Genomic DNA, 20836 nt, shown 5'->3' with positions numbered 1-20836 from the left:
AGCCCAGTCAGAACTGTTACATATTGTAGAGGGGGACAAAGTTCCCGTGGTGCATATGAAGAATTTGCTGGGAAAGACAGTCTGGGTAATTCCTGCTTCAGGTAAAGGCAAACCCACTCGTGGGATTGCTTTTGCTCAGGGACCTGGATATACTTGGTGGGTAATGCGGGAAGATGGGGAAGTCCGATGTATACCTCAAGGGGATTTGATTTTAGGGGAAAACAGCCAGTGAACTCAATTGTATGCTGTTGCCTGCTGTGTAATGCTTTTATAGCCCATCAACTAGATGTCTCCAGGTCACCAGCGACTGGCCCTGACTTCCCTCCAGCCATCATCCCAACAGAGAATGAACTTTGAACATCATGGACCGAATGGACTCGGCAGCATTATAGGGATTGGTCCATGCACTAAGAAAATGATTTTTCCTCTTGGTCTGTATGTATATGGATGTATATATGTGGGAGAGCGATGGTGTATTGAAAAATGTGGGATCTGAGCACGACGTGAATGGTATGGAATAAGGGGTGGATAATGTCCTGGGTTCCGCAGTAGCAGTCATGTTTTTCCTTTGTGTTAACTGGTACAGTGCTGTGTTTTGACTTCCAGTTTGAGAACAGTGTTGGTGAAGCCGATGTTCTCGGTTGTTGCTAAGTGATGTTTACCCTGACCAAGGACTCTGTGAGGCTCATGCTCTGCCAGGGAGGAGGGGAGGCTGTGAGGAAGCAGACAGGGCGCCTGACCCGGGCTAGCCGGGGAGGTATTCCATACCACAGCACGTCATGCCCGGGGTGAGGGGTAACTGGGAGTGACCCGGAAGGACAGGGGTTTCCGGGTGGAGCTCGTTTCTCTTGGCCGGTGGTATCGTATTCTCTTCCCTTGTTATTTTCCCTTATCATTGTTGTAGCTGATAGTAGCGGTGGTGATTTGTTGCTGGACTGTTTTTGTCTCAACCCGTAGGAGTTGCACTCTCTCGATCCTCCTCCCCGTTCCTCCGGGAGCGGGGAAGGGGAGAGCCCCGGTGCGGGGAGGCAGGGGGGGGGAGACGGACACGGACCTCAATTGTTGTCAGCTCGGCACCACTCACTGGGAGTGAGTGAACAAGCTACCTGACTGGGTTTAAACCACGACAAGGTAGATGGCCACCTGTCATGTACAGTACATACATGGGAGCTGTATGTAGAACCTCATGGCTGCATGTGATGGAGTATGGCCATGGAGAGACACTTTCTTGCTTGTGGTGCTAAGCAAAAGAAGCTAAACTAAAAGGGGACAGGAAGAGAAGGACAAGGCTGTGATTTGTTTCCTTTGCTGAGATCAAAGGAGACCAGCTGCCTGGGACCAAGTGTGGCTGATACCTGTGCTCAGAACACATTAGAGACACTAGCTGACCTGAAATAGGTGGAGAAAACAAAGAACTCACAAAAAAGCGTACATTCCACTGTAATCTGACTTCAATAATTTGAAGAAGAAGAGCTACCACTGAGTATGGCTATAATCTGCTAGCTAAAATCAGTTATCACACAGGCATTTTTATAGTCCGGTCTATAGACTGTAAACATCAAGTAAAGCAGAGTTTGCCACATCCATACAGAACCTTCAGTCACAGCCCCCAGGCCATTATTTAGTTTAGGGATATACTGGTTTTCATAGAATTTTTTAAAACTACTGGGCATGGGTCGTCCTTAGATTATAATGACTTTGTTTACGGGAGGTAGCAGAATATTGTTTGTGTCACTGTATTGGTTTTGACATGTTCTGTTGCTGCAGTTTTTCTGGTCCATTTAGTGATTTCAAGAAATAAATGCAGACTAGTTATGTAGCATGGAGAGCATAAATGTCATAGTGAACTCATACAGCCTCATTTTCCAACAAAGGATGAACAAATCAGACGTTACCTGCTTCTGAAGTCAATCTCTAGCCATAAAGAGTTTAACAGCCTATTTTCTCATGAAGGACTAAAATGGGTAGCAAAGGATTCAGCACAGATAAAAACTGTGCCTAATTTTCCAGTTAGCATTTTGCAGGCTCTTTAAACAATGTAGAGCAATAAAATGATTCCTTGGATTTAAATGTCTATCATCTTTAAAGCAGCTATAAATTTCTGCAGATTGTCATGGATGCTATTTCTACATGTGTTATACTTGATGGTTTCAGGTACCACAAATCTAGTGTTGAAAAGGGTATGTTACAAGAAGTTCTGTCCACACTTGCTGTGAATTCAGTCAAGTCTGGACTTTATTTTCCTCCTTTTCCTTCCTGTTCATCTAAGATATTGCCCAGGACTCTGTCAGTGAGTAAAATATTTATTCAAAGAAGAAAAAAAAAAGTCAAATAGGAGAAGGAAGATGCATTCAATAACCATCATTTTACAGAAATTGTAATTTTCACAGGTCAGTAAGAAAATAAATCCTTCACAAGGACTTCAAAATATTTTCAAGGTCTCTCTGTACCAGTACACTAATATAGGGAAATGCACTTTTATTATGCAGAAAAACTGAAAGAGGGTGCATTTGGATTACTATTAGGAAGAAGTTTCTTACTGTGAGGGTGGTGAAGCACTGGAACAGGTTGTCCAGAGAAGCTGTGGATGCCCCATCCCTGGAAGTCTTCAAGGTCGGGTTGGATGGGGCTTTGAGCAACCTGGTCTATTGAATTGTGTCCCTGCCCAGGGCAGGACAGGTGGAACTAGATGATCTTTAAGGTCCCACCTAAACCCACCCATTCTAAAATTCTATGAAAATTATATAAAACGTTCAGCCAAATGCTATGAAAATGGCATGTAAGTTGAGCAGAGGAAGATGTGGGACATGGTAAGATGCACTGAGCCCTGATTTCACTGAACATAATTGTATAATAGAGCTCTAAGGTATCCTTAGCACAGTTTGCAGGTCTAACAACATAGAAGAAAGAAAATAGTGTATGTGTCACCAATGAATACAAAATATATGCTGTTTCTATAAGCAAGATCCTTTGCCTTGATTTGAATCACAGAAAGTTTTATTCCTGTTATCAAGAGTATTTGTTACCTGTTCAGCACAGCACAAGATTCAGAGGAGTAGCTGTGTAGGTAAGTAGCTGAAGGTTGCATGAGGTGGAGACAAAAAATTTGAACTGAAAGACTCGGTATATGAGTGATAAAGGTTGTACAGAAAGGAATTTGACTTGAAAATTTGATAATGCAAAATTATTGTAATAGTTTCAAAATTACTTTTACCAAGTAAACAGTATGTTTTATTAAAGGTGAACTTGGTATAGAACATTAAAATGTATGAGATTACATCTTGTCTGCTAAATCAATATTATGTTATCAATGAGGTGTCAAGCGATTAAGCTGAACTAAGCTAGGAAGCTTTGAAAGCACAGCTTCATGAAGTACAGTAATGAAAAACCTTTACTTAGAGGTACCAAAGAATAAATACCACACTTTCCGTCACAGCAGTCTGATGCTTATCACAGGGTACAAACAACACCACCTCTTCTTATTGTTATTCATGTTAGCTATTACATGCTCATTGCTGCATACACAGATGCATCCTGAGAACACATTTACTGTTGAAAATCAATACAGCATACAGATCTAACCAAAATTGCCCCAGAATAATTTTATCTGGTGGATTTCTTGCTGTGTCTCTCTCCCATTCATGATGTAAAGTAATCCCACAAAATTAAATACTAAGCCTACTAATAATGATAAAGTCTTTAATACCGACAGGAAATTTTTAGTCCTAACAGAAAAAGGAATCCTTATTAAGATCTGTGCGTGTAGCATATACCTCCTTCTATGTTTCAGGAAAACAGACTGCATCAAAACCAGTTTATAACTTTGATTTATTATAACACCCCTTAAAAAACACAGATCACCAAGGAATAAAGCATCTTTAAAAACTGTTTCTTAGCTTATTCTATATACAATCTTCTTTTTCCTAAGGAATAACCACTGTTCTCATGTTACAAAATGTTAAGAAACATTGAGCTAAAACCTCTGTGAAAATCAGTGTCTCACAACAGATCAATCCCAGCTTGCAGGAACAGGTTATCTTAAAAGCATTGAAGCACAAGAGAAATGGGGCCCGTGCTCAACTGACAGTATTTCTGGCTAAAAACATATGCAGCTTAAAAATTAATCATGCTAGAAAATTTCAAATTAATAGTTTGAATTACTGTACTTTTGCCACATGTCTGAAATCCACAGATTAGAAATCTTATCTGAGAAACATGAAACCATTTACACTGAACTTGACTCTACTGTCTCTAAGTCCAAGACTCTCTGCACCCCACATGCAGACATGCCTCGGGACCAGTTTGAGCATATTTGTCCTCTCCCTTAGTAACAACGTTTCTAGTCTGTGTGAAAAGCCCCTCCCTTGTAGCTATTGCAATCCACTTACTTCCTGATCTGGTTATCAGTGCTCAGTGCGCAGGGAGAACAGCTACCGTGGTACTCACTAAAAGTCTGATTGGTCGAATATCTTATCTCCAGCTGACAGCAGATGCTCATGGAAGCAGTACAAGAGTCAAAGTGCACTTTCCCTTGGTTTATCCTCCTAGTTTCTGGCAATTCAATCAAAGACTGCCTGAGATGAAAATTACATCTGGATCACTGTGTTTTACGGAGATACATGGTCTATGCTGGTGGCTTTTGTAAGCCAGTTTAATTATGTGATTAAAGTTCCAGAATTTAATTATATGGAGGTTGTTTTGCGATGTCTCAGACTTTCATACTGAGATATAGATATTTTTTCTACTGTGCAAAATGGACCTCTACACAAGGTATCTGTGTTTCCACTAAACCTATCAGACTAAGGACCTGTTCTACCCTGGACTCTATAAAGGTCAATACAAATATGCAATCATAAATCCACAGAGCAGATTATACAGCATGTATTCTTATACAATACAAAGTACCCCTGTGTCATAACACAATCCTGTAAATATTTGGGAAAATTATGGCATAACTGTCTTGGATCTATTCCTCAAATATGTTTTTCTGCACATGAGATATTTCTTCACCACTCTGATTCTTCAAACTTAATTTTAGTCTTTCAGAATGTACTAAAACTATTATTAGCTAAAAGTTGTCCTGTGATAGGAGTTAACTTTTCTTCACAGCAACAGGCAGAAAATTGCCTTTCTTTGACCTTTTAAATACTTTCCCAAAGACTTCAGGCACAATCATTCAGTTTTTGAAAAGATCCTACTTTTCTCATGTACAATCTGAAATCTTTGGGTGAGCATATCTCACCTGCAGAAGACAAGAAATACGCAGTGTTTAAGCACTGTTTCCGAGTAAAAGATCTTAAGGACACACTTTCATACGGAAATAATCAACTGAATACAAAATGTTAATCATTCTTCTAATAAATATCTTCCAATAAATATCCTTAAGTTTAGTAACCTATTGACACAGACAACACATTTTTCCAATGCTTTCAAATGCAGGAAGACATTTGCAATATTTCCTTCTGAAGCATCCCATCCTGCAAAAAATGAAGCGCATGAAGCATGGGCATGCACATAAAGATTTACAACAAACATAGGCAGGGTTTTGCACTTGCAAGTGTGTTTGCATTTACGACTGCTCTTTTATCCTTCAGGATCCTTCATCATATCACAATGTTCTTCAGGCTCTTTATCTGTAGTTGGGAGGGCCCCTAGGCATTCCTGGCTGCACGCCTGGGAAGCGTGCATTTCCAGGTGGATAGCCTGGCATTCCATATCCCCTGGGGGCTGGTGGCCTTGTGACAGCTAGGGATGGGGGAGGAAGGTTTCCTCCTCTGCTCTGTGGGAGATAGTGGCCATTCGGGTCAGGGCCTGGATGCTGGGGTGCCTGAGAGGAGCTGGCTTCTTGTGGCTGTCCCGTCTTCTTCACTTCATTGCCACCCTGTCCTTTTTTGTTGTCTGCAATGTGTTTGAGAACAGGATTAAAACATGAACATGCAAAACAGAAATTCCCAAAGAGGCAAATCCTGCAGTCCACCCCAGAGTGTGGTGGAAAGTCGTGGGCCTCCCCTGCCAACAGCCTGAAATCAGGGTAATGCATCTTCACGATCTTTACATCCTATTTTCCCTCCAGTCCTTTTTTTCTGGCGAAAAAGAAACAGCCTATGAGAATCTTCAGGACAGACTGAAATCTGCCTGACCATGCTAGGCTTTCTAATGACAATTGCTACCATACTTTGTTCTCACTGACCCTTCTCCCACTGAACACGGCACAGTGGATAAATGCTATCCTGAGCAGCCCTGGATCAATGAAATACAAGAGGAAGGTTCAAGACTTGGACCCACCTGATTTGTGATGGGTAAGAGGGATCACTGACATTCAGACCAGGCTTTAACTGTTGGTTGTTAGGGTTTTTTTTTGCCAGGCTGTGATCTTGCTACTCATAGCTCTGCTACAGGATTTTTTCCTTAGGCATTGCCTGGTATGAAATAATGTTACAGTGTTTCTTAAACAAAGCAAAGAAAGCAAGATGGACTGGATCTTGAGCTAATACTTGTGATTTAATATTATGAATATCTTTCAGGAGATTATGGCAAAGGAAGTAGTCATGGCAGTAAGGAAGAATATGGCCTGGCATACATGAATTCCTGAGTTCAAAACAGTCCTTACCTTGGTTTGAAGTGGATTCATCTTGTTTGCCTCCTGTTTGCTGCGGTGGTTCTGTTTCAAATGGATTTTCATCTTGTTCATTTGATTTTTGTGCCTTTTGTTTATTTCTTCTTTTATTTTCTTCTGCTTGCTAATGATGGGGAGAGAGAAAGGGCATCTTTCAGTGATCTGAACAGCCTCTCTAATAGTTAGTAAAACAAAAAATCAGTAATTCCATAATCCTTACACTTTGCAGCTTCTTTTTAAGTTCCAAGTTTGCTTCCTTGTAGGATTTGGATGTAGCGTTGAGATAATAAATACTCAGGCTAAATTTAAAGCAAAAGAATTCCTTTTTAGGCAATGTTTTAAATATAAAGACTCTTACAACATTCCTATAACAACAATTACAGTTGTGCTAATATAAAATCAGTATCTTTTCCTCATTTGTCATGGCTGATTAGCAGTAGTATTTTGACAATAAGCAATATGCTTCCCCACGGAATGAAGAAGACCGGGGAAAAGAAACATTGAAAAAAAAATTACCATCTTCCAATACCTACATTCAGTCTTATAGTATATAAGGAAGGTCTACCATAAAGCTATGCCTGATTATGCCTTGCATTTTTCTTCCTTTTTTTTAAGTTTTCTGTATTTATTTTTAGTATCTTTGCCTGTGATTATTCCAGAAGAGTACTCAAAAAAAAAAGTCAGTCAGAATTGACCATGTGTTTCAGAGGACAGTCTGGATTCTTTTTTCTAGTCACGGTTATAGTAAAATATGTTGTGAAGTGACCCTTGGGAAAATTTAATCTCAGGATTTCATTTTCCTTATACAAAATCCTTCTGCAATTTCTACTGTATTCTATAATCTTCTCAATATTTATTGGCAGTTCCACAATGAAGGTTTAAATCCCAGCTCATCTCTACATAGAATTAATTTTTAGATCAGCAGTATGCTAAATAATGCTATATATGTATACAGAGTTTTAAAATGCCTTTAAAAGCAGGACTTACTGCAGCTTCTAAGAAAGACTATTCTCGAGTCATTACTCTTTGCTAGGTACCGACTGACTTACCAAAAATCTCTCCTATCCCTATTTCATAAGGTCTCCAACACTCAGTCTCATACCCCTGCCCCAACAGCATAGAGGACATTGTTTATCAAGGAAAGATCAAGGCACTGAACAACGGACACATTGAACGTTACTGAAAAATAACTCTGCTTCATGCTGAATGGTCATATTTCTATTGAACTTGTTAAGGATTTAAGATGTGCTATTCTGCCTACTGGACAAGCTGATCAAAGTCACAGAACTTCAGATCCCCTATAGGCTTTTGCATTTTAATATCTTTTCCATTATTGTAGTAACAACAGCATTTTTGAAAAGCAGTAATAAAAGCAAAAGAAAGCCATTGAACACAAAAGAGAGATTACCCTTTGTTTTGTGTAAAGGCACGTTAATTATGATCAAATAAAAGGTTCATGAATTTTTCAAGTCCCTCACTACAGGGCAATCAGCACTGTATTTAATTAGATATTCAGGCAGTGAAGATCCAGAGTGGAAAAAAAAGCAAGCTTAGAGTTAATATTCCATACGTACACCATCAGCAATATAAAAGGTAGGACGAGTCCAGGGTTAGAAGCATAACCAAACACCTTCCCAAACCAGGAAGGGAAGTCATGCTCCAAAGTTTCTGATATGACTTCAAACATTCTAGTCTTCCCACTAGTAGACAGAAAATTTAACAACGTATCACATACAAATATGATGGCAAAGTCAATGCAGTAGTATGCATATATAAGTTAATCACACCACACCAAACCTGGGAAAGGGACAATAAACTAAATATTAACATTATCTAAAACACTCTGAAAAGAATGTTATTTAAAGTAGTATCGATGTTATCTTTGCTCTGATAAATGCAAGCAATTTTCTGTCTTATCAGAATTTTTGGCTTTTCATGTAATTCTTCATCTTAGGTGACTGTGACTACTGCAGGTGGCTAGAAACAATCTCTCAGATATTTTGCATTGGCCAAAGTTAATGTGACAACATTTCTGTTCCTCTAGAAAGAGCACTGGGGATAGTGTAGATATCATTGTATTCACAATAGTAATGTATTATTCAAAGTTTTCATTGGAATCAGGATGTCTCTTTTACTATTCTCCTTGCCTTGCTTTCATAACACTTTGCTCAAACCAAAGACTAAAGTCTTTAAAAATTTTAATTTCATATGTTGACTGTTGTGTACTCATTATAGTTGCATGTTATACTACCTCACAAGCAAAGGTGGTGAAAACGGCCCTGGACTTCCTGGGTAGCGTGCACAGGAGAAAATGTGGCAACATCTAAACTAGATTGAATGCAAAGCACACATTTGCACAGGCAAGGCTGGACTAAGTTTTTAGAAGGGACTAATGAACATGAAGGTCTTGAAGACTTCAGAACTAAAATCAGCTTCCCAGCGGTAGTACAGACACATGAAATACTGTGTCAGTTGGAGAGAGTCACAACAGTCAAAGGCTGCACCACTATACATTTAGCACACCGCCATAAGTTCTGGTATGCCCTTCCCATGCATATGCAGACATTTCATGAAAGCCATCAGCTTCAAGCCAGCAGACCAGAGGTGTATAATAAGAAGTTACTGCTCTCCTTCTAAAGAATAATTTCTAGTGTAATGACATTTTTTTACATTACACTACCTAAAATAAAGATTTTCTATTCTACACGTCAAATAAACTTTCTAGGGAATTACACAGTTTTCTAGGATTCCAGCTTCAGGAATTATCCACAATGAGAAATGTGACACAATTAAGCAGTGTGTCAGGTGCTAAAACTTATTATAGGAGCTGCATCATTTGTTTGATATGATAAGGCAGCTCATTACAACAATAACAAAAGACGGATGTAAAACACAAAACACCTGAAAGGACCACAGTCAAAAGATGGTGGAATGGAGACAATGGTGTACACAGCAGGCAGTGTGGAGAGAAAGAGGATGAAAAGCAGCATGGCCATATAGAAGTTATTGGATCTGGAAGCCTTGAAGACCCTTTCTTGGGGGACGTTGCAGCACATCACTGCCCAGCACTGAAGGTACATTGAAGTGTGGAGGCGGAACACGTTGATGGCTGGGAGACATGGAGCATAAAAAGATCCCATCCTGGAAAAAAAAAGCAAATTAAAAAACAACCGCTTTGTTGTTGGACTCTCTTTTCCTAGATACACCACCCATTCACTATGTCAATGTGCTTTGTAGCCGTATGCACCATGCACTCAGAAATCAAGTTCATAAAACCATCATGGTTTTGGTTGGGTTTTGTTACTGATCTTGTCTCTTCAGTCTTCCTTTAAGAAGAACTGGAGACTTAGGGAGCTAATTCTCCATATGAACTTTTAGTTTCAAAGTTGCAATGCCCTCTTTCTCTGCAAATTAAGTGATCACCTGATGAAATGTTATCCAATCCTACTTTGTCCCTTTAATTCAAGTAGCACCTCATTTGTGTTGTAAAAAAAAAATCTAATAGCTTTAAAGCTAGGTATTACCAAAACAATTTTGGTTTTTCTTGTTTTTTCCTTGGTTTGTATTGTTGCAATGTTATGGCACTGAAACAGTTACAACCATTTTATTTTATCACACCTTGTTTCTTGTGCCATGCTAACTGAAGGGCAATTACTTTCATTTGTCTGGCCAAAAGATACAGAATGTAAAAGATTGGGAATCTACTTTTTCCTTAAGCATTGTCATATTTACAGCCTCTTTCTTTGATGCATTTCTGCGTCACTTCTTTGACATACACACAAACTTTGGGCTTTACGAAAGTAAGAGCTTTGACCAAGCAGAAAGTCTGATACCGAAGTCATTTTAAAGAGGAAAAATTGAGCTGTAGAAAGGATTAACTTTGAGAAGCCAACAGTCCTTGAGGAGGATAATTCCTGAGGAAGACTGAGCATCTCGCATGACGACTATACACACAGGTATTCTTTACAACTCCTGTAAAGTCCAAAGCCAGGATGCAACATAAACCTCTTAACCTCTACAGCTAAGGACTAATACTGCGGCAGCAGCATTTTATACACATTCACATGCTTGCACAGATAAGAGTACATGCATTTGTTATAAGAGCTTTTTTCCACAGGACACATGGGAAAAGAGTGGTAAGGTATTTTGAAAGGCTGAAATTCAAAGCAAAACAGTACTGTCTAGGTGCTAGCTGTAGCTAGCTGCCAGTACAAAAGTAAGATTCATCTTTGCAGCTTTTTAGTGGTTGATTGTACTGTCTCATTGCAAAATTCTGATGCGTCTGATCCAACAGTCTTAGCTCAGAACTAGTTTTGAAGTGGTCCCACTAACTGCAGTATACCATAGTTTGATATATGCTACATTACACTTTCATTAAAGTAAAGTCATGGGACAGGACCAGCATTTCAGAAGAAACTTTCATAGATATAGCAGTCCTGAAGATGCAACATGCTTTGCCACACCTACCAGATCATGCCTTGGTTAAAGATTAGTCCCAGGACATTTCCACTTATATCAAACTCAGAATATGATGGCTGAAAGAAATAATACAGATGCTTTCATTAGGCTTGAACTAGGACTTTTAAAATGATTTACAGTAGATTAAACCTGTTCAGCATACTGGCATTGTGATGTAAGAACTCTTGTTGCATGTTACCAGTGGATCATGAAACAAATTGATATGACACAAGACCAGCCGGCAGACTTTAACACAGCTTGTGGTATTTTACTGGAAAACTTTCTGAGACTTCTTCGGAGAAGGTACTAATGGAGAATTACAAATACTTCTGAGTAACAGGTAAATTGCAAAAACAAGTATTCATATGCCACTGGAGTGATTAGTAGTGGTCAGTCTACGTGCACTCTGACACAGTACCAGCCATGAGGCTGCTGTGATTTAATTCTCATTTGAATTATAACAGTAACTCATATTTTAAGTTACACTGTTGAAGAATTCCTGTTAAACATTTACTGATGTTGCCAGTCATTGTCTTCCCAGTTTAAAATTGAAAGAAATCTTATTTCTTACTTGAGTGTGTTTGTTTGATTCTAACTTTTAATTCAAATCAGCTATTGAGTCTTGTTATCACTTTGTGGAAGAAAGCACACTATCATGAATTTTTGTTTCCAGGATAGACGTAACAGATAATTCTTTAGTCTTGTATTTCTGAACTATCCATCTGACCCTTTCATTCTGGCTTTTCAAACATGTAACCATTTCCACATCTCTTCTTCTACCTTATTTATTAGTCTCTAATTCATGAACACTTCCATCTGCAAACAGTGAATACACTGGATTTGAACAATGACTGAAATACACACACACGTGAGTTTGTGCACACATGAACCAGAACAAAACTTTCTGGTAAGAAATTGTAGCTGTAAACTTTTGCTTTCCAACTAAATGTCTGCTTCGGGCATATTATTCATGTGGCTTTGCACTGTCTCAATTCTGATTTAATCAGCTTTCTCAGAAAGTTTTGCTACACCACAGCTGGTGACTTGCATGATCACCTCAGTAGGCGTACAAAAAGGTCATGGATAATGTGTATCTACCACGTATTAATTACATGGATGACTGGTAGGGAGAAGGTGCATGACATACAAAACCAACTATCAACTTATGGCTGAAGCACAACAAAATTGTTCTATTAAAATCACCAAAGTCACAATTTTGAATTGTACTACGTTACATTGTTGGAGAGTCCCTACACTCCTCCTCTGTATTTTTGCGTATATGTACAGATATATATGTATATGTTTACAGCAAACTGCTATGTTTATGTTGCATCTATTTAGGAATCTACTTCTATATGAGGATAGATTAAATAGATTACTAGTATTCAATTGGAAATCTGTTGACTAAGGAGAACTGTATGGAAAGAATATAATAACTGGCATGGAGAGATGAATAGGATAATACATAATCAAATAATGTGTGACTGTTCTTCATAACATAGGGGCTACCATTAACTAATAATCTGAAATTTATTTTTTAAAGAAATAAAAAGAAGTGGTTTTCTACACAACGTGTAGAATTTCTGGAATTCTTTGTCAAAGGACATTTTGGTTGTCAAAATACTTAGTTTAAACATTAATGGATAATAGGTACATCATGGCCACTAATCACAGAGATACAGGTAGATCTACTTCCCAGGGAAGATTTTAAGCTGAGATAATTTCATAAACTTAACAATTTCCAGTTTTCATTTTCACTTCTGGCTGACGTTTCATTCAGTTTACTGGACCTGAGGACCATAACAGACCAAATCATTGAAGCCACTCTTGTAAACTGCCAAATAAAAATGTCAGTAATAAATTTATTTCAACATCCCTTACAAGCAGATGTGTTGTTGACACTTTGAGAACAAAAATATATCGTGGCAATAAGTATCCTCTTGTTGCTAGATAAGCATGCCACAGCTTCCTTTAAGAGTGTTGAAGCCCTTGTGTGTGGCCTGTGAGTTTCACTCTCACTGCTTTTCACCTCTGTGCGTGTTCTTTACTTTGTGTATGGATGAATGATGAGAAGGATGGTATCTGTGCAGCTTTTCATTCCAGGCTCTTAATTAAAGCTCTTTCCTTTATAGCCTCTGTTCTATTGATTGAATCATTGTATTACATACTATTAACATCCTTAATGATAACAAAAAACAAAGAGCAAAAAATTAAGTCTGAAGTGTTAATGAATGAGTGTATGTGTATTCATCTGAGAACTGGCACTCCCAGTTCAAGCAAAAATGTCCTGTAATTTACTGTGTGACTCTCAACATTGGAAGATTCAGGTATTTCACAAAATTATCATTTCCTGAGAGGCTACTTTTAGTGAAAAATGAAATTTGTACATGTGTGAATTAAAAATTTTGAGGAAAGGAAGACTAGAAGATGGCAGAACAGGTACTTCAGCCACTCATGCAGATGGCTTTAAATGACCTAGCTCTTTCCCACACCTCTCAGTAAGTACTAACAGCTAAGAGGTGAAAAAGGAGCATCAGACTTTACAGTGTAGTTAAGTTAGCTGGCTATGTTAACCTAGCTCAGTTCTCTGTAAAAGAGTGGAAGGCTCATTCCCAAGTGAAGAGCTGTACACCCACCTAAGGGACTTACTACCTTTATTTCAGGTACACTAATTCTAGCAAATACATATAAGATTTTTAGAACAAGTTCTTTCATCGTTTTCTCCACAAACACTGTGTGCTAGAAGGCCCTATCCAAAATCCTGTAGAAATCAATGAGATTTTATTCTGTGGAGCAAGCAATAAGTCTTAAAATTGGAAATGTGACGATCCAATATAAAAAAAAACAACATTTCCTAAGGTTGAAGAATAAGACAAATATTAAGGCACAAGCAAATTCTGAGAAAAACTAACACAGTATTTTGAAGGTGGTGTGTCTAGCCAGCTGCTAATTCTATAGGGTTGAAAGGAAAATGTAATTTACTATAAAAATGTGAAATGTTAATCTGACAAAGGCATTTAATATAGCAAATCAGATACTTACAAATCCATACTCCAAGTCCCAGCACCAGCAGTAATTGAAAAACCTGACAAAAACAGCTCTCAAGAAATCGCCAATTAGAATTGTGATGTATGTTGTCATCGTGTCAGAGACAGTCAGCCGCACAAATTCCTGTTAGAGCAATATTTTGGTTTAAGCAATTAAATAATTACAATAATAATGAAATACTGGACTACATCCCAAATTTAGCTTACCCTGCTTCAACACAGAAAAGACTACTTCTGCTCTACATTAACCAATTATGAGAAATGCTAGGAAAAAAATTGCCCCTTTTTTGCTAGAGGTATGCTTTGCTCTAATTTGTGCTCATATTATCAGATGAAACTTCCAGTGCATGATTAGACTGGGAAAGGCTTCCAGCCAAGATCGCTGCTATAACAGAAATCTGAGCTGATATAGTAAACTGCTTTTGATCTCTTTGACTGTGGGAAAATTTAATAAAAAAGGAGTGGCTTCTTTCTCAAGGAGCACAAACCTCCCAGTACACATGGAGAGGAAAGAAGAAAATCCTAATGGAAGTCTTCATTCCTCTACTTTTAGAAAATGAACTAAACCCTACTGTAACAAGCCTTATCCAGTACCCCAAAAGTCTATTACTCTCCCTGTTATGAAATTAAGTAGAAAACTAGTGCAGTGATGAGCTCTTCGTGTTCTTAGTTTATTATTCAGCATCACTGAAAAGAACAGAGGGGCTGTTTTTCCTCCCTGCCTGCTTCACGATAGTGATACAGTCAGACAGGAGGTGAAATGATGAAAGTGATGGAACAACAGAAAATGTTGTGATTCAGTGGTGAATCCACTCTTATGCACAAAACAACGAGGTATGACCAAATAGAGAAAAGGGGGATGTTACAAAATTCTTTTGAAATTACATTTTGCATTAATAAGTCAATAATTATATACGTTCAACTGAATCAAACAGAATGACTGAGCAGGTTTACAATCAATCACTACTGTTCTTTTGCATTTTGTTACTCGGCTACATATAGAGATGCCTTCTCAAAAGTACATTGCTGTAACAGCTGTCTTATATGCATTTCCTTGTTGAGCTACTCGATTTTTTGTAGACATTTTCTATAGGTCTGTAGCAGTCACAAACAGATAGTGCCTTATCAGAGTTCTAATAAGAATCACGACATTTATTAGGGGTTGTGACAAATCCAGGTTTTAAAAATTGCTAAACAGGTTTTGCAACACAAATATGGGATAAGGACGAAGGTAAATGAAAAGAATAGTGAAGGGGGGGGGGAATGTTTTAAATGTTGTTACCTACCAGGAGAAATAATTTTCTACTAGACAGGATCCAAAGAAACTCAAATTATTTTTCTCTACTTTTTGCTCAGGAAAAAGTCCCACATTGTGCTTTTCTTCACATTTTTCCCACCTTAACACCGCTTACTAGCAGAAACAAAGAAGGTTTATATATCATACCTTGTAACAGACAATGACCTATTTTCAAATATGAGCTCAAAGCAGTTACATTACCTGTCCTACCATTGTTTCCCAGCATGGCCCTCTGGGGACATCTGCAGGGTCCACCTGTATTGGAGGAGCAGTCGAATTTTCTGGAACAGTACCATTGTACAGACTAGCTTCCCATATTGTCATGTTATACTTGACTATCTTTTCTTCTTCCAACTAAGTAAAGAAAGAAGTGTGGGGGGGGGAAATACAGCATCAGCTTGTTACCAGCTCACAACCTTTTCTACTCCAAAGCTCCTATTACTAGTTGAGGCACAAACATGATATACAGCACAGAAAGAAAAGAACATCTTTCACTGATACATCTGTGACTGCCTGGAAATCCTCATCCTTGCCCACCGTCATATTAAAATCAGCAAAAGGAAATAAATAGCTTGCCTTGAGATTGATTTCATCCATTAAGGCAATAATGAAAGTGTAGAGATTGCCAAGAAAAAGAGCAAAGATTCGTCCCAGCTGCCATCTGAGAGCTATTCGAGGGTGGTAGTTTTCCAGAGAACTGATTACATCAAATAAAGTTGGACAGAACATTCCTAAAAGTGACATAACCATGTTCACCTAAGAGGGAAAAAAAAAGAAGAAAAAAAAAAAAAGAAAAGGTTTATACTGAAATGTTAGGCAAGCTCTTTTGTCATTATTGATTTGGGTGTAATATTTGCATATTTCCATTACTACCTTTTGCTTAATGAAAAACAAAATCCACCCTGGGAGTCACAAGATGTTTTCAGAAAGGAAGAAAAAGTTGGAAAGTTAGTTGTTACCTTCTGCAGATGGATACTTGAGGGTTCTTTTTTAATTTTCCATTTCACTTAAAAATAGTCAAATGTTAGTTGTTCTGACTAGAACATACGTTTCAAACAAAATTCTGCTATCAGAGAACTTAGTAAAATCTGCTTCCAGTACTGTTTCATGCTGCATCTCTACCGCATCTTCCCAATAGACTTAGATATCCCATAACAAGCATTCTTACAGAAATACTGCACTAAATAGTATTTATCTGAGATCTCACTAAAAGTTAATTGTAGATGTCACGAATCATGGAATCATAAAATATCTCAAGTTGGAAGGTACTCATAAGCATCAAGTCGAACTCCCTGCTCCTCTCAGGACTGCCTAAAACTAAACCATCCAACTAAGATCATCATTCAGAGGCTCCTTGAACTCTGATAGGCTTAGTGTCACAACCACTTCCCTGTGAGCTTGTTCCAGTGACCAAACACCCTCTCAGTGAAGAACCTTTTCCTAATGTCCAATATGAACTTCCTCTGGTGCAGCATCATTCCATTTCCTCACGTCCTATTGCTGGTCATCAAAGAGAGGAGATCAGCACCTGTTCCTCCACTGCACACCCTTGAGGAAGTTGTAGACTGCCATGAGATGACCCCTCAGCCTTCTCTTCTCCAAGCTGAACAAGGCAAGCGACCTCCGCCATTCTTCACCAGTCTGGTCCTCAGGACCTTTCATGATCTTGGTCCCCTTCCTCTGAACATGCTTTTAACAGTCTGATTTCCTCAAATTGAGGTGCCAGAAACTGCACACAGGGCTCGAGGTGAGGCTGCACTAGGGTGGGGCAGAGTGGGACAATCACCTCTCTCAACAGGCTGGCTGTGGCTGGATGCACTCCAGGACACAGTTGGCCCTATTGGCTGCCAGGGCACGTTGGTGGCTCATATTCAACTTGCCATGAAGACAAACTGCCAGGTCTCTTTCCATAAGACTGCTCTCCATCCTCTTCTTCCCCAGTGTGCATGTATCACCAGGATTACCCCATTCCACTTGGAAGGTGCTGCATCTGCTTTTGTTAAATTTCGTACAGTTGCTGATTGCCCAGCTCTCTATCTCAGACCTTATGTCCTTACTACATAAAGAAATTCAAATCAACCCTGCTTTTTTCTGCCTGATATTCTTAGAAACCTCTAATATGATTAACTCATCTTCTTAAAAATATGGAAATAGATTAAGTTTACTGAAGGCAAAATGAGAAAAACAGATACCTAGCATTTATAGAAAGTTTGAAATACAGCATAGCTTATATATTCTACAGATGAGTAAGGCACTCTAGTAATGAAACATTCCTAAGTGTTTGCTGGAAATTATTTGAAAATTTTGGTTCTAATTCATTTTATCAGCCAAAAATGAAAATAACTAAAAAAGTTTCAAAGTGCAATTATTCAATTTCAATCTGAAATAAAACTGCATTGCAAAAAGGTGCCTTTGAGGGACTATAAACAACAAACAAGAAACAAAAACCAAAGCCCCAGTCTAAGTCGCAAAGCTGGCTGGAAAACACAAATATGCTTATTTGAGATGAACCATATTAAAACAATTAAGTAAAAAGAACTTATTTAGTCACAGAAAAAAAAAAACAAGTAATTGTTCACAGAAGTCTGTCTCTGAAATGAGCATTTCTCAGCCATGCTGGAATTCATTTTGCTAGAATTAATACTATACATGTTTTCTACTACCAGAGAGCTAGGACTGCTATTGCTTTTCAGAAATAATATGGCAGCAGAAAGACACTATCCCAACAAATAAATGCACTCACAAATATCATAGAATCATAGTTAGGGTTGGAAAAGACCTTAAGATCATCTAGTTCCAACACCCCTGCCACAGCCAGGGACACCTCACACTAAACCATCTCACCCAAGGCTCTGTCCAACCTGCCCTTGAACACTGCCAGGGATGGAGCATTCACAACCTCCCTGGGCAACCCATTCCAGTGCCTCACCACACTCACAGTAAAGAACTTCTCCTTCTATCCAATCTAAACTTCCCCTGTTTAAGTTTTAACCCATTACCCCTTGTCCTATCACTACAGTCCATAATGAAGAGACTGTCCCCATCATCCTTATAGGTCCCCTTCAGATACTGGGAGGCTGCTCTGAGGTCTCCACGCAGCCTTTTCTTCTCCAGGCTGAACAGCCCCAGCTTTCTCAGCCTGTCTTCATACGGGAGGTGCTCCAATCCCCTGATCATCCTCGTGGCCCTCCTCTGGACTTGTTCCAACAGTTCCATGTCCTTTTTATGTTGAGGACACCAGAACTGCACACAATACTCCAAGTGAGGTCTCATGAGAGCAGAGTAGAAGGGCAGGATCACCTCCTTTGACCTGCTGGTCACGCTCCTTTTGATGCAGCCCAGGATATGATTGGCTTTCTGGGCTGCAAGCGCACACTGAATCTGGCTCATGTTCATGTTCTCATTGACCAACACCCCCAAGTCCTTCTTTACACCAGACTTTACACCAGATATGGCCCAAGATGGCAAAACTGCAGGAGTCAGCTATAGCCAACACAACTAATTGTGTATTCCTAAAATTATTGTAACAGGCTGCACATCCTATTTTCAATACAAAAATTCTGTTCTGATGAAATACTTCAGACAAATGTAAGTTTTGACATTTGTAGCACTGGTACCCACCATCTACCATTCTTTCCCTTTGGCCTTTTCTGAAGCTGGCTTCTACCGAATTCATTTGATGTCCCTTAGTTCTCATACTAGAAGACATAATAAATATGCATTTTGGAAGAAGATATGTGTTCTTTGGGCACTTCTAAATGCAGTACCTGCTAACCTTATTGAAAGCTTTCTTTCTGCTGTGTGGGAGAGGCAGGACAGAAATCACTGCTTTTCTTCCTCTTAAACATTCACTATTTTCTATATTTTTATTATGTTTTGCCTTTTTTATCACTTATCTGAAACATGCATATTTTCTCATTTGCTTTCTATCTGCATTTTTACATGCCTTGATTATTCATGTTACCCATCTCAATAGCATTTCTCATTCTGGAGAAAAGACATCATGAAGATGAGAGGTGAAATGAGGCCCAGAAACTTACAAAGCTGAAAAGTGAGAAATTATTGCAACCAAAAATGCAAAAATTTTACTTAGACATGTAGCACATCAAGTCTTCAAAATCCAAAGCTATAATGGTTTTGGTATACCAAAAACTTAAACATTTCTCATGTAGTTTCATAGATATATTTTCTGTATTTTTTGGCTTCTGAGAGGGATTTTGCTGAACAAAAAAATCATCCACTGAATTATCCATTCAATTTTATCCACTTTAATCCAGTTTGATTTCACAAAGGAGCTGATTTAAATTCTGGACTTCTTGTCCTCTTGAAGCTCAGGTGCTGGAGCAGATTTTCTTTCCCTGTTTTTATCAGTGCCAGTTTCACTGCTCTGTGTGACTTTAAAAAAAAAGTGGATTTGGAATTTAAAAGTGTGACTGGGGCAGCACGCTATCATGCTAGAATTATGGTTGATAGTCAATGTTGTCTTATATTCACTATCAGCTGAGGGGATCTCAGAAGCTGTCTCTGCCTTAATATGAGAAGTTTCTGTAAGAAAGGAACCACAACCAAGGGGCACACTAATTATTAAAACTCTGGTCCAAAACACAGGGTTTTATCCTTCTGTGACATTAAATACTCCTGAAACCCAAACCCCTGTGTTACACTCTGAAAGGCAGAAAATTACTGCTTACAGAAGATTTTCTGGCTACTTTGAACCTACTAAGAAATCCTGTGGCTTCAATAGCATGTAAATATCAGCCCCCGAGCACATTAAACTGTGTCAACACAACATAAAATATTGAACACTGACTGCTAGTTGATTAAATGATAAGTTCATTAAGAGTAAATATCTAAAGCTAACAATAATTGCAGTAGTTATAGATTTGTCTAGCACTGGCTGCAGAAAGCACTAAGAAGGACTTACTTTTCTAGTAAACAGTTTCATTTTTAAAAAAAAAGAAATTAAAACTAGAAATTATATTTCATAGTAATAGAATTTGCTTGATGATTTCTAGAACTAAACAGAGCATTACCAACATGGCTTAATAACCTCAATATAAATGTACTCCATATCCATAACTGGGAACATATAAAGTAAATAGCAGGATATTTTTCGGCAAAAGATCTCTGGGGTTGTTTCAGCTAGCAAGATCTGAAATATTAAAAATTATTAAAAAAAGTCTCCTCATGAGTTTTTTCTGGTTTTAAGTAGGTTTGTTTTTAAACAGTACAGGAATAAATTTGAGAAAATGGGGTACCTCATTAACAGAGAGATGCTCGTTTTATCTTCTACCTCTGCAAACTGTCTTCTATCAAATGAGAAAAGTCAAATTTATTTTTAGTAATTTTGATCCAATTTCAGAACTCTTTACCAAGGGAATCATGGCACTATTCTCCATTTTACAACCATGGGGAAAT

At 38.4% G+C, this 20836-nt stretch overlaps 1 protein-coding gene across 5 annotated transcripts in view; it reads right to left on the bottom strand.

Annotated features, from left to right (window-relative positions):
- Positions 1-5506: 5506 nt before the first annotated feature.
- Positions 5507-20836, bottom strand: part of TMC1 (transmembrane channel like 1) — a 58193-nt gene continuing 42863 nt past the window's right edge. For all 5 annotated transcript variants that reach the window (XM_062641091.1, XM_062641116.1, XM_062641100.1 and 2 more), the window contains 9 exons: positions 15995-16174; positions 15620-15772; positions 14117-14245; positions 11084-11151; positions 9518-9757; positions 8191-8316; positions 6837-6915; positions 6611-6740; positions 5507-5898 (listed from right to left, as the gene is read on the bottom strand). In XM_062641091.1, coding sequence (XP_062497075.1) covers positions 5630-5898; positions 6611-6740; positions 6837-6915; positions 8191-8316; positions 9518-9757; positions 11084-11151; positions 14117-14245; positions 15620-15772; positions 15995-16174 — 1374 coding nt within the window. In that variant the 3' untranslated portion in view covers positions 5507-5629. The remainder of the gene's footprint in view (positions 5899-6610; positions 6741-6836; positions 6916-8190; positions 8317-9517; positions 9758-11083; positions 11152-14116; positions 14246-15619; positions 15773-15994; positions 16175-20836) is intronic.

The sequence above is a fragment of the Pezoporus occidentalis genome, unplaced genomic scaffold, assembly GCF_034315485.1.
Source record: "Pezoporus occidentalis ecotype Australia unplaced genomic scaffold, CSIRO_AGI_Poc_V1 ctg117, whole genome shotgun sequence".
In the NCBI taxonomy this organism is placed as follows: Eukaryota; Metazoa; Chordata; class Aves; order Psittaciformes; family Psittacidae; genus Pezoporus; species Pezoporus occidentalis.
This window is presented reverse-complemented; position numbering and strand designations above follow the sequence as displayed.